At 49.9% G+C, this 13628-nt stretch overlaps 1 protein-coding gene across 2 annotated transcripts in view; it reads right to left on the reverse strand.

The window, feature by feature from the left end:
* Window positions 1-11658, reverse strand: part of LOC147109878 (nectin-1-like) — an 18317-nt gene extending 6659 nt beyond the window's left edge. Inside the window, exons 1-2 of one of the 2 annotated variants that reach the window (XM_086003908.1) lie at window positions 11513-11658; window positions 5439-5786 (exon numbers count right to left, since the gene is read on the reverse strand). In XM_086003908.1, the coding sequence (XP_085860034.1) occupies window positions 5439-5786; window positions 11513-11561 (397 nt within the window). In that variant the 5' untranslated portion in view covers window positions 11562-11658. The remainder of the gene's footprint in view (window positions 1-5438; window positions 5787-11512) is intronic. The other variant, XM_086003907.1, reaches the window with a different exon arrangement.
* Between the last annotated feature and the right edge of the window lie 1970 nt (window positions 11659-13628).

Below are 13628 nucleotides of genomic sequence, written 5' to 3' on the forward strand. Positions count from 1 at the left end.
CCCTCAGTACTGCCCCTCTGACAGTGCAGCGCTCCCTCAGTACTGCCCCTCCGACAGTGCAGCGCTCCCTCAGTACTGCTCCTCCGACAGTGCAGCGCTCCCTCCGTACTGCTCCTCCGACAGTGCAGCGCTCCCTCAGTACTGCCCCTCCGACAGTGCAGCGCTCCCTCAGTACTGCCCCTCCGACAGTGCAGCGCTCCCTCAGTACTGCCCCTCTGACAGTGCAGCGCTCCCTCAATACTGCCCCTCTGACAGTGCAGCGCTCCCTCAGTACTGCTCCTCCGACAGTGCAGCGCTCCCTCCGTACTGCCCCTCTGACAGAGCAGCGCTCCCTCAGTACCGGCACTGATTCAGAGGGGAGAATGCTACCACTGACCCATGGCTGAAGCTGGAAATAAAACCAAAGTGACCAAATTGATCCTGTCCAACGAAAATACCATTCATGGAACTGAAAGGAACTAAAACCCAACACAAAAGAGGAATAGTGTCATCAAAAAGTCACAGTGAAGAGTTTCAAAACGACAGTCCTTCCTGTAATTTTGTTTCTGTAGGGGTGAGCACTGTTACAGAGTGTAAAATGGTCACTCATCAGCCTCAGGCCAATGGCAACAACAACAGCAACTTACATTTATATAGCACCTTTAACATAGTAAAATGTCCCAAGACGCACTTCACAGGAGCGATTATCAAACAAAATCTGACACAGATCACGTAAGGAGATATTAGGGCAGGTGACAAAAAGCTTGGTCAAAGAGGTAGGTTTTAAGGAGCATCTTAAAGGAGGAATGAGATGTGGTGAGGTGGAGAGGGTTAGGCAGGGAATTCCAGAGCTTAGGGCCTGGGCATCTGAAGGCACAGCCGCCAATGGTAGGGCAGGAGACTCGGGGATCCGCAAGAGGCCAGAATTGGAGGTGCGCAGAGATCTGGGAGGGTTGTAGGGCCGGAGGAGGTTAGAGATAGGGAGGGGGCGAGGCCATGGAGAGATCTGAAAACAAGGGTGAGAATTTTAAAATCAAGGGGGGAAAAATTGAGTCACGCCCCCTTGGGAGCGCTAACTTCGCCAGGGCGCTACTCCCAGAAAAATTAGCGCCCCCACGGCCGAAATTGAGCGGTTATGCCCCAAGAGGGAAGCGGGCGCTACTGGAAGTGCCCTGCCTCCCTCTTGGGGAGCTGCGAGGGAATATCGCGGCGCGACATGCCGCAGCGCCACACCGTGGTATCCCAGGCCTTCCTCCCCTTCTTAAAGGGGAGGGGCGTTGCGCAGCGCGACCCACGGCCCAGCTGAGCCACCGGAGATCGGAGTGCCGGCAAAAGAGCCCGGTACGCAAGAGAAGTGCCGAGCTCATAGAGTGCAGTCGGCACTCCGCGGGGGAGTGGGGCGGGTCAGGAGGCCGGGGAGCGCAGTCGGCACTCCGCGGGGGAGTGGGGCGGGTCAGGAGGCCGGGGAGCGCAGTCGGCACTCCGCGGGGGAGTGGGGCGGGTCAGGAGGCCGGGGAGCGCAGTCGGCACTCCGCGGGGGAGTGGGGCGGGTCAGGAGGCCGGGGAGCGCAGTCGGCACTCCGCGGGGGAGTGGGGCGGGTCAGGAGGCCGGGGAGCGCAGTCGGCACTCCGCGGGGGAGTGGGGCGGGTCAGGAGGCCGGGGACGGCAGCGGAGGCAGGTGCTGGCAGGCGACCAGCAACAAATATGGCCGCCCGGCACCTCGCCATTAAATAGCGTGGCCCCGGCCGCAGGTAGGCCCCCCCTGACCCCGTCGGACATAGCGTCTGGCGGTAAGTCAGGGGCGCTACCGAAGATCACTGCTGGGGCACGAGCGGGGCGCTACGCACGCTGATGATGTCATCGCCGGCGGCGCAGCACTGCGGGGCGCTAATGGTTACCACTGCCGCTAACCTCCCGCTGTTCCGCGCCCGGGCGCTAGTTGCTTTGGGCCCCATTAGCCCCCTAAGAGGCGCAAAGCAACCGAATTTTTCCCCCACGGTGTTGCTAGACTGGGTGCCAATGCGGGTCAGGGAGCACAAGGGTGATGGGTGAAGGGGTCTTGGTGCGAGTGAGAATACAGGCAGCAGAGAGTTGGATGAGATTAAGTTTATGTCGGGTGTAAGATGGGAGGCGAGCCAGCAGAGCATTGGAACAGTCACGTCTTGAGGTAACAAAGGCCTGGATGAGGGCCGCCAATGAATTGGAATACATTGGGCAGCGAGAAAATGCCCCCGTTGGAATGACCACAGGGCCCCCGCACCCAGAGCACAGGCCCTTTAGAAAACCTGGATCAAGCCAAATCCCGGCGCAGAGGCCGAGCCCAGGTTTTAGCTCCCTCTGTCCCGCCAGCGCGTGGGAGCAGAACCTCAGCCCCTAGCATAATCGTCACCCCGCTGCCGAGTTTCGCAGCTTATTGGATTTCAGCTCCCAGGTGGGTCTTTAACTTGAACTGCAGAGCAGCAAGATGATCTTTCAGGTAAACTTCACATCCTCTGGATCGAATCCCCTCCCCCACTACAAAATGCAGAACTCCTTCAGTACTGTTCTGGTGTATCCACCTATAGTTTGGTGTGGACTTATAAGAATTAGGAACAGTTGTAAGCCATAGGGCCCCTCGAGTCTGCTCCACCATTTAATAAGATCATGGATGCTCTTGTACGGCAACTCCACTTTCCCGCCCTATCTCCACATCCCTTGATTCCCTGGGTGCCCACAAATCTATCGATCTCAGCCTTGAATATACTCAATGACTGAGCATCCACAGCCCTCTGGGGTAGAGAATCCCAAAGATTCACCGCCCTCTGAGTGAAGAAATTCCTCCTCATCTCAGTCCTAAATGGCCGACCCCTTGTCCCGAGACTGTGACCCCTGATTCTCGACTCTCCAGCCAGGGTAATCAGCCTCTCAGGATCTACCCAGTCAAGCCCTCAAAGAATTTTATACGTTTCAATGAGGTCACCTCTCATTCTTCTGAACTCCAGAGAATATAGGCCCACTCTACTCTCCTCATAAGATAGCTCTCTGATCCCAGGAATGAGACTCAGAGGCACAAGCCCTGCCAAGCCCTGCCAACCCTGCCAAGCCCTACCAAGCCCTGCCAAGCCCTGCCAACCCTGCCAAACCCTGCCAACCCTGCCAAGCCCTACCAACCCTGCCAAGCCCTGCCAAGCCCTGCCAACCCTACCAACCCTGCCAAGCTCTACCAACCCTGCCAAGCCCTACCAACCCTGCCAAGCTCTACCAACCCTGCCAAGCCCTACCAACCCTGCCAAGCCCTGCCAACCCTGCCAACCCTACCAACCCTGCCAACCCTACCAACCCTGCCAACCCTACCAACCCTGCCAACCCTACCAACCCTGCCAACCCTACCAACCCTGCCAAGCCCTACCAACCCTGCCAAGCCTGCCAAGCGCTACCAACCCTGCCAAGCCTGCCAAATGCTACCAACCCTGCCAATATTCAAGTGATTACTGCCCAATGCCTCTTTTTCCCTGCATTTCTTTGATAACTTTGTTGGGGTCGTTTTAACCAATAAAAGTAACATGGGGGTATAGTCATAGTAAATGTTTCAGGTAGGAGAAGACCTTCGGCCCATCTAGTCCACCTATCCACAGTATCCCATTGATGCATGACCCTGGACCCCATGTGTTGCCAAGAACCTGCCTGGTTCCTTCTTAAAACCCATTAAGGTGTCTTATTCCACCACCCGAGCCAATAGCCTGCTCCACATACTCACCACCCTTTTAGTAAAACAGGTTTTCCTGCAATTCCTATTGTTTTTGGTTGTCCTTAATTTGTAGGTCTCTGTACACGGGAGAAAATCAGCCGTGGCTCCAATTTATCCAAAATTTTTCCTACTCTGTCAGAGTCGTCAACCTGCCTGAATAAATCAGGAGCGACTGTGCCAGGCACGATACGCGAGTGTGCGACACAGGGTAAAATTAGCCCAGTGAATTTATCCCGTTAAAATGGATCTAATTATTGAATCAGAGAATCTCACAGCACAGGAGGAGGCCATTCGGCCCCTCGTGCCTGTGCCAGCTCTTTGGTAGGGCTGTCCAATTAGTCCCGCTCCCCCTGTTCCTTCTCCATAGCCTTGCAATTGGTTGCCTTTGCAAAGAAATGGTAGCGTAGTGGTAATGTCACTGGGCTAGTAATCCAGAGGCCTGGGCTAACGATCTCATGAAACGTGAGTTCAAATCCCACCACGGCAGCTCGTGAATTTAAATTCAGTTCATTAAATAAATCTGGAATAAAAAGCTAGTATCAGTAATGGTGACCGTGAAACTATTGGATTGTCGTAAAAACCCATCTGGTTCACTAATGCCCTTTAGGGAAGGAAATCTGCCGTCCTTACCTGGTCTGGCTGATATGTGACTCCAGACCCACAGCAATGTGGTTGACTCTGAAATGGCCTAGCATGTCACTCAGCTGTAACAAACCGCTATAAAACAAAATAATAAAATGAAACCGCATGGACCACCCGGCATCAACCTCAGCACCGGCTACGGACATGGCAACGGCACACCCAGCCCAGTCGACCCTGCAAAGTCCTCCTCACCAACATCTGGGGACTTGTGCCAAAATTGGGAGAGCTGTCCCACAGCCTGACAGTCATACTCACAAAATCATACCTTTCAGCCAATGTCCCGAACTCTCCACTTGTCTGGGTGAGTGCAGCTCCAACAACACTCAAGAAGCTCGACACCATCCAAGACAAAGCAGCCCGCTTGATTGGCACCCCATCCACCACCTTAAACACTCACTCCCTCCACCACCGGCGCACCGTGGCTACAGTGTGTACCATCTACAAGATGCACTGCAGCAACTCGCCAAGGCTTCTTCGGCAACACCTCCCAAACCCACGACCTCTCCCACCTTGAAGGACAAGGGCAGCAGGCACATGGGAACACCGTTACCCTCCAAACCACACACCATCCTGACTTAGAAGTATATCGTCGCTGGGTCAAAATCCTGGAACTCCCTCCCTAACAGCACTGTGGGAGCACCTTCACCACACGGACTGCAGCGGTTCAAGAAGGCGGCTCACCACCACCTTCTCAAGGACAATTAGGGATGGGCAATAAATGCTGGCCTTGCCGGTGATGCGCTGATCCCATAAACAATTTTTTTTTTAAGTATTTATTCAAATCCCTTTTGAAAGCTACTATTGAACCTGCTTCCAGCGCCCTTTCAGGCAGCGCGTTCCAGATCACAACAACTCGCTGCGTAAAAATTCTCCTCATCTCCCCTCTGGTTCTTTTGCCAATTCTCTTAACTCTGTGTCCTCTGGTTACCGACCCTCCTGCCAGTGGAAACAGTTTCTCCCTATCTCCTCTATCAAAACCCTTCATCATTCTGAACACCTCTATTAAATCTCCCTTTAACCTTCTCTGTTCTAATCTGTGTGCTCAGGTGAGGCCACACATCACCAAATGCAATGAAGACTTCCACATACCCAATACTTCCAAGGTAACTTCACCCGATATGCTTCCGCTGGGGTATGTGGTGAACTGACAGCAGTAGACGCCGGCATCGGTTCTCCTTAAATCCCTAATTACCAGCGTGGCATCGCGGCGAGAGGGATTTTTGAAGTGAAGCCGTCGAGGCTCAGGTTGCTCCGGGTAATTGATTCCATAAATTGGATTGTACAGTGCCAGGGTTTTCTTCCCACCCGTCTTCCTCGCCCACGTGACCTGGATCACTTTCAGATCTTCTTGTGACGTTTGTAACTGACACGGGAGTATCACTTCCAGTCCCACGTAGCCGGTAGCAAACTCCTCCACATTCAGTTCCCCAGCATTGTCTAGTGAGAAACAGAAAATAAATCCAAACACTTTCACTGCCCCCAGTGTTATTTGAATTACAAGAGCCCAATCACAGACATTTTTATCTCTGCACATTTAGTTAGCTATTAAATCAGCTGTTAAGTGGCAAACTATTTTGCTACTTAAGCAACTTCTGATGTTACCAGCAGCACTCTAATTTTGCCTTTACTCCTTACACGCACTGTTTGAACTATCAGCTTTGGCTGCCCCTAGTATAATTTGTTATGAAAGCGTATTTACAGTATGGCAGAATACCATTCATCTCAATGAGCCTGTGCCGGCTGTTTCAGAGACCAATCCCAAACTAATCCCACTGCCCCGCTCTCTCCCCACAGCCCGGTATCAATCCCAAACTAATCCCACTGCCCCACTCTCTCCCCATAGCCCGGTATCAATCCCAAACTAATTCCACTGTCCTGCTCGCTCCCCATAGCCCTGTATCAATCTCCAAACTAATCCCACTGCCCACCCTCTCCCCATAGCCCTGTATCAATCCCAAACTAATCCCACTGCCCCGCTGACTCCCCATAGCCCTGTATCAATTCCAAACTAATCCCACTGCCCCGCTCTCTCCCCATAGCCGTGTCAATCCCAAACTAATCCCACTGCCCCACTCTCCCCATAGCCCTGTATCAATCCCAAACTTATCCTACTGCCCCACTTTCTCCCCATAGCCCTGTATTAGTTCTCAAACTAATCTCACTGCCCCGCTCGCTCACCATAGCCCAGTATCAATCCCAAACTAATCTCACTGCCCTGCTCTCTCCCCATAACCCTGTATCAATCCCAAACTAATCCCACAGCCCTGCTCTCTCCCCATAGCCCTGTATCAATCCCAAACTAATCCCACAGCCCTGCTCTCTCCCCATAGCCCTGTATCAATCCCAAACTAATCCCACTGCCCCGCTGACTCCCCATAGCCCTGTATCAATTCCAAACTAATCCCACTGCCCCGCTCTCTCCCCATAGCCCTGTATCAATCCCAAACTAATCCCACTGCCCCACTCTCCCCATAGCCCTGTATCAATCCCAAACTTATCCTACTGCCCCACTTTCTCCCCATAGCCCTGTATTAGTTCTCAAACTAATCTCACTGCCCCGCTCGCTCACCATAGCCCAGTATCAATCCCAAACTAATCTCACTGCCCTGCTCTCTCCCCATAACCCTGTATCAATCCCAAACTAATCCCACAGCCCTGCTCTCTCCCCATAGCCCTGTATCAATCCCAAACTAATCCCACAGCCCTGCTCTCTCCCCATAGCCCTGTATCAATCCCAAACTAATGCCACAGCCCTGCTCTCTCCCCATAACCCTGTATCAATCCCAAACTAATCCCACAGCCCTGCTCTCTCCCCATAGCCCTGTATCAATCCCAAACTAATCCCACTGCCCCACTCTCCCCATAGCCCTGTATCAATCCCAAACTTATCCTACTGCCCCACACTCTCCCCATAGCCCTGTATTAGTTCTCAAACTAATCTCACTGCCCCGCTCGCTCACCATAGCCCAGTATCAATCCCAAACTAATCTCACTGCTCTGCTCTCCCCATAGCCCTGTATCAATCCCAAACTAATCCCACAGCCCCACTCTCTCCCCATAGCCCTGTATCAATCCCAAACTAATCCCACTGCCCTGCTCTCTCCCCATAGCCCTGTATCAATCCCAAACTAATCCCACAGCCCCACTCTCTCCCCATAGCCCTTGTAAGGGGGGCATCTTTTAACTGATTTAAGGTAATTTACCTGGTCAGGCAGCTTTGCCTGCAATCTGACCAATTTCCAATAAACCAATTTTCAAACAGCGGTTTCGAATTGCTACCTCACCTTCCAGTTCTGACAAGAGGACTTATAATTAATGATGATATATTAAAACGAACAAGTGGTTTTGATGTGAGAAAGTCAAACTTTTATTAAAGTAAAGAAACTATAATCAAATATTAAACCATACCACACCAGCACAGTAATTACAGTAAAATTGCTTAAATGGTGGAAAACAGATGGTAAAAACGAGGGGTAAGTAACTACAATGTTCATTGAACAATCTTAGCAATATCCCCTTAATTACCATCCCCTAACACCTTACTAGGTTGCTTTGCTGAGGAGTCAGAAACTCTGCTCACATGTGGTCCAGCGAAGTGAGAGAGAGAGAGAGGAAGTAAAAAGAGAGAGCGATAGCTTCTCAGGAGCTATCATATATACCTTGTAAGCCCCCTCCTCCCTCTGCTGTTTGCCTGTCTGGGAAATTCGCACCCTTAAAAAGTTCCAATTCACAAGAGAAAAGCTGTGATTGGCTAACTCAAAGTGGTTGGACTGGGTTAGTGTCTGCACTGTGGGGCCGAATGATCCCGCCCACATCCGGAGTTCACCTGGGCTAAAACAAAAGAGAATGCAACAGCCCTATTGTCCAGAATGCCAGGTAATTTAAACACACTCAATGCTTAAACGGTTCCCATTCAAGATCTGGTTCCGTAGTTTCAATGTCTCATTGACTGAGAGTGCTCCTTGAATGCTGTGTAAACATAGCAGTTACAAATCGATTGTCTTGGTCAATTCTCAAGTGGGCAATTGCTTAAGTCAATAAACAAACCCTGCCTCTGAAGAGAAAGGGGAACCTCCCTGTTTTGATTGACAGGTCTTTCACACAGACACATTACAAGCTGTACAGGCTTTCCAAACCCCACGGTTCTTGGCCAATGCTTTCTGTGGCCATTTTAAAACCTTTGTGATTGCCCAAAATCCAGGGAACGATTTTATTAAGATGTACTGTCTCAAGGTGGGTGAATATTTTCCGCAGAATTCCTCGACTCCTGTGTTGTCCAGGTTCTTTCCATCTCAGAGCAGTCTTTTTGCGGTTGTAGGCACATTTTAAAACATTGTAGACAAGTCACATCACCCAATTCTTCGTCCACGATGTGGACCAATCTTTTCAATCTTCAGGGAAAATTAGAGGAAATTTTGCGACCCCTACACCCTGCATTAATCACCAAACTAATCCCACTGCCCCGCTCTCTCCCCATAGCCCTGTATCAATCCGCAAACGAATCCCACTGCCCCGCTCTCTCCCCATAGCCCAGTATCAATCCCAAACTAATCTCACTGCCCCGCTCTCCCCCATAGCCCTGTATCAATCCCAAACTATTCCCAGTGCCTCGCTCTCTCCCGATAGCCCTGTATCAATCCCCAAACTAATCCCTCTGCCCCGCACTCTCCCCATAGCCCTGTATCAATCTCAAACTAATCCCACTGCCCCGCTCTCTCCCCATAGCCCTGTATCAATCCCAAAGTAATCCCACTGCCGTGCTCTCTCACCATAGCCCAGTATCAATCCCAAACTAATCTCACTGCCCCGCTCTCTCCACATAGCCCTGTATCAATCCCAAACTAATCCCACTGCCCTGCTCTCTCCCCATAGCCTTGTATCAATCCCAAACTAATCCCACAGCCCCGCACTCTCCCCATAGCCCTGTATTAATCCCCAAACGAATCCCACTGCCCCGCTCTCTCCCATAGCCCTGTATCAATCCCCAAACTAACCCTACTGCCCCATTCTCTACCCATAGCCCAGTATCAATCCCAAACTAATCCCACTGCCCCGCTCTCTTCCCATAGCCCTGCATCAATCCCAAACTAATCCCACTGCCCCGCTCTCTCCCCATAGCCCAGTATCAATCCCAAACTAATCCCACTGCCCCGCTCTCTCTCCATAGCCCTGTGTCAATCCCAAACTAATCCCACTGACCCACTCTCTCCCGCTAGCCTTGTCTTAATCCCCAAACTAATCCCACTGCCCCGCTCTCTCCCCATAGCCCTGTATCAATCACAAACTAATCCCACTGCCCTGCTCTCTCCCCATAGACCTGTATCAATCCCAAACTAATCCCACTGCCCCGCTCTCTCCCCATAGCCCTGTGTTAATCCCAAACTAATCCCACTGACCCGCTCTCTCCCGCTAGCCCTGTCTTAATCCCCAAACTAATCCCACTGCCCTGCTCTCTCCCCATAGCCCTGTATCAATCACAAACTAATCCCACTGCCCCACTCTCTCCCCATAGCCCTGTATCAATCCCATACTAACCCCATTGCCCCGCTCTTTTGCCATAGCCCTGTATCAATCCCAAACTAACCCCACTGCCCCGCTGTTTCTCCATACCCTGTATCCATCCCAAACTAATCGTACTGCCCCACTCTAGCCGTGTAACCCTCGACCAATCCCAAACTAATCGCACAGCCCCGCTCTCTCCCTGTAACCCTCGATCAATCCCAAACTAATCGCACTGCCCCACTCTCTCCCCATAGCCCTGTATCAATCCCAAACTAATCGCACTGCCCTGCTCTCTGCCTATAAACCCTCGATCAATCCCAAACTAATCGCACTGTCCCACTCTCGCCCTGTAACCCTCGGTCAATCCCAAACTAATCCCACTGCCCCACACTCACCCTGTAACCCTCGATCAATCTCAAACTAATCCCACTGCCCCGCTCTCTCCCTGTAACCCTCAATCAATCCCAAACTAATCGCACTGCCCCGCTCTATCCCCATAGCCCTGTATCAATCCCAAACTAACCCCATTGCCCCGCTCTTAGCCCATAGCCCTCTATCAATTGCAAACTAACCCCACTGCCCCACTCTTTCTCCATAGCCCTGTATCAATCCCAAACTAATCCCACTGCCCCACTCTCTCCCCATAGCCCTGTATCAATCCCAAACTAATCGCACTGTCCCACTCTCTCCCCATAGCCCTGTATCAATCCCAAACTAATCGCACTGCCTCACTCTCTCCCTGTAACCCTCGATCAATCCCAAACTAATCCCACTGCCCCGCTCTCTCCCTTCAGCTCCTCACTGGGGCAACATATCCCATGCTCCAATAATCGCATATCAAGAATGTTTCCTAACCTCTCTCCATAACATCATACTGACAAATTTAAACTCATGACTCCCCATCACTGACTCTGAAGGCTTAAAACTTTATACTTTCAAAATATACTGTGACAATTTTTACGTGCAAATTTGCACCAAGAGTCAGAGAACCATAGAATAATACAGCACAGAAGGAGGCCATTCGGCCCACTGTGTCTGTGCCAGCTCTTTGCTAAAGCTATCCAATAAGTCCCAGTCCTCCTGCTCTTTCCCCAAAGTCCTGTCATTTTTTTACTCTTCAAGTATTTATTCAATTCCCTTTTGAAAGTTATTATTGAATCTGCTCCCACCGGCCTTTCGGGCAGCACATTCCAGATCACAACAACTCGCTGTGTAAAATAATGTTTTCCTCATCTCCCCTCTGGTTCTTTTGCCAATCACCTTCAATCTGTGTCCTCTGCCACTGGAAGCTGTTTCTCCTTATTTACTCTATCAAAACCCTTCAGGATTTTGAAAACAGCTATTGATTTGCCTCCAAACGTTCTCTGCTCTAAGGCGAACAATCCCACCTTCTCCAGTCTCTCCACGTAACTGTAGTCCCTCATCCCTGATACCATTCTAGTAAATCTCTTCTGCAGATACTTCTTAATGTGTGGTGCCCAGAATTGTACGCAATACTCCAGCTGAGGACTAACCAGTGCATATTAGAAACAAGAAGATATATTTTGTATGAGGAAAAGCATTTTTCTGTCATTGAGAAACACAATGTAGAAACCTGCCGAAGTTTAGTTGCATTGCCTCTGTCCCGTTAATGTATTAAACTTTAAATATCTTAAACTTACCAGGTGGAACGAGAGTTAAGAAGTAGACAGCGTAGAAAAGTGCCTCCATCGTGATATATTATCAATGTGTATGACTCAGGACTGTAGTATTTTGGAAAGCTAGTTCCTTAAAAAATCAGCAGCGTTTGGTTAGTCAGCCTTGTGAAAGGACCAAATAAATAGGACATCATCAAATCTTGACATAAAGTTACCTCAAAGCATAAATGCTCAGCTGTCAATCCCAGCAAACTGCAACAGCAGAATTTTGGGTTGTTTAGGAGGCAAACTGCAAAACGATTCAACAGGAACCATTACTGTTATATATAGTGTGTGTGTGTGTCTGTGTTTGTGTCTCTCGCCCCCAACAGGAGAAGCTTTAGCCGGACTCCTTGCTCTTACCTGTCTCCATCTGTCCATATTTGCCACACATGCTTTCATTATTGCTATCGTTGTCAAGTGAACATAAGAAATAGGAGCAGGAGTAGGCCATTCGGCCCCTCCAGCCCGCTCCACCATTCAATAAGATCAGGGCTGATCTTCCACATCAACTTCACTTTCCCACCCCATCCCCATATCCCTTGATTCCCTTCGTATCCAAAAAACTATCAATCCCAGTCTTGAATATGCTCAATGGACTCAGCATCCACAGCCCTCTGAGGTAGAGAATTCCAAAGATTCACATCCCTCTGAGTGAAGGAATTTCTTATCATCTCAGTCCTAAATGGCTGACCCCTTATCCTGAGACTATGATCCCTAGTTATAGACTCTCCAGCCAGGGGAAACATCCTCTCAGCATCTTCTCTGGGATGCCCTCCAAGAATTTTACACATTTCAATAAGATCACCTCTCATTCTTCTAAACGCCACAGAATATAAGTTCATTCTACTCATGTGAAGAGAGGTGAGTGAAATATAATGCCTTGCAGTTTTAATGGCTGATGGTGAATCATTGAACACACTTTGATGTTACATTTGTCATGACCACGTTATGTCTGTCTATTTTACAATGTTTCTTTACTTGGCACAGGAAGATACAACAGTGCTGTATTTCAGTGCAACCTCTGGCCACCGTCTGCGAGCCATCTTATGTACACAACGTTAGTCAGCTAAAAAACATATTTTGATTTTGTTTCAGGAGTGAAATTAGTATTTTTTTCTGTTCCTGTTAACGCTTCCAATGTTCCTTCTCAACTGTGTGGAGAGAGACACCAACAGAAGGGAGAGAGAGAGAGGTTAGATAGGATGACATAGGATGTACGGCACAGAAACAGGCCATTCGGCCCAACCAGTCAATGTCGCCATTTATGCTCCACTCGAGCCTCCTCCCGTCTTTCCTCATCTAAATCCAGCAGCATAACTATCTATTGCCTTCTCCCTCATATGCTTGTCTAGCCTCCCCTTAAATGCATCTCTACTATTCGCTTCAACCACTCCCTGTGGTAGCAAGTTCCACATTCTCACCACTCTTTAGGTGAAGAAGTTTCTTCTGAATTCCCTTTTGGATTTCTTGGTGATTATCTTATAGTGATGGCCTCTAGTTATGCTCTTCCTCACAAGTGGGAACATTCTCTCTGTACCCACTCTATCAAAAATTTTCATAATTTTAAAGTCCTCTATTAGGTCACCCTTTTTGCAAGAGGAAAAAGACCCAGCCTGTTCATCCTTTCCTGATGTATATACCCTCGCATTTCTGGTATCATCCTTGTAAATCTTCTCCAACCCTCTCCAGTGCCTCTATATCATTTTTATAATATGGTGACAGAGAGACACCAACAGAGGGAGATAGAGAGCGGTGTGACTGAGTACAGTGAGTGATACAGAGAGACACCAGCAGAGGGAGATAGTGAGAGGTGTGACTGAATACAGTGAGTGATACAGAGAGACACCAGCAGAGGGAGATAGAGAGCGGTGTGAATGAGTACAGTGATACAGAGAGACACCAGCAGAGGGAGATAGAGAGAGGTGTGACTGGGTACAGTGATACAGAGAGACACCAGCAGAGGGAGATAGTGAGAGGTGTGACTGAGTACAGTGATACAGAGAGACACCAGCAGAGGGAGATAGTGAGAGGTGTGACTGAGTACAGTGATACAGAGAGACACCAGCAGAGGGAGATAGAGAGAGGTGTGACTGAGTAC

This window comes from Somniosus microcephalus, chromosome 12 (assembly GCF_052327205.1).
Source record: "Somniosus microcephalus isolate GS21.2 chromosome 12, FLI_Smic_1.0, whole genome shotgun sequence".
Lineage (NCBI taxonomy): Eukaryota > Metazoa > Chordata > Chondrichthyes > Squaliformes > Somniosidae > Somniosus > Somniosus microcephalus.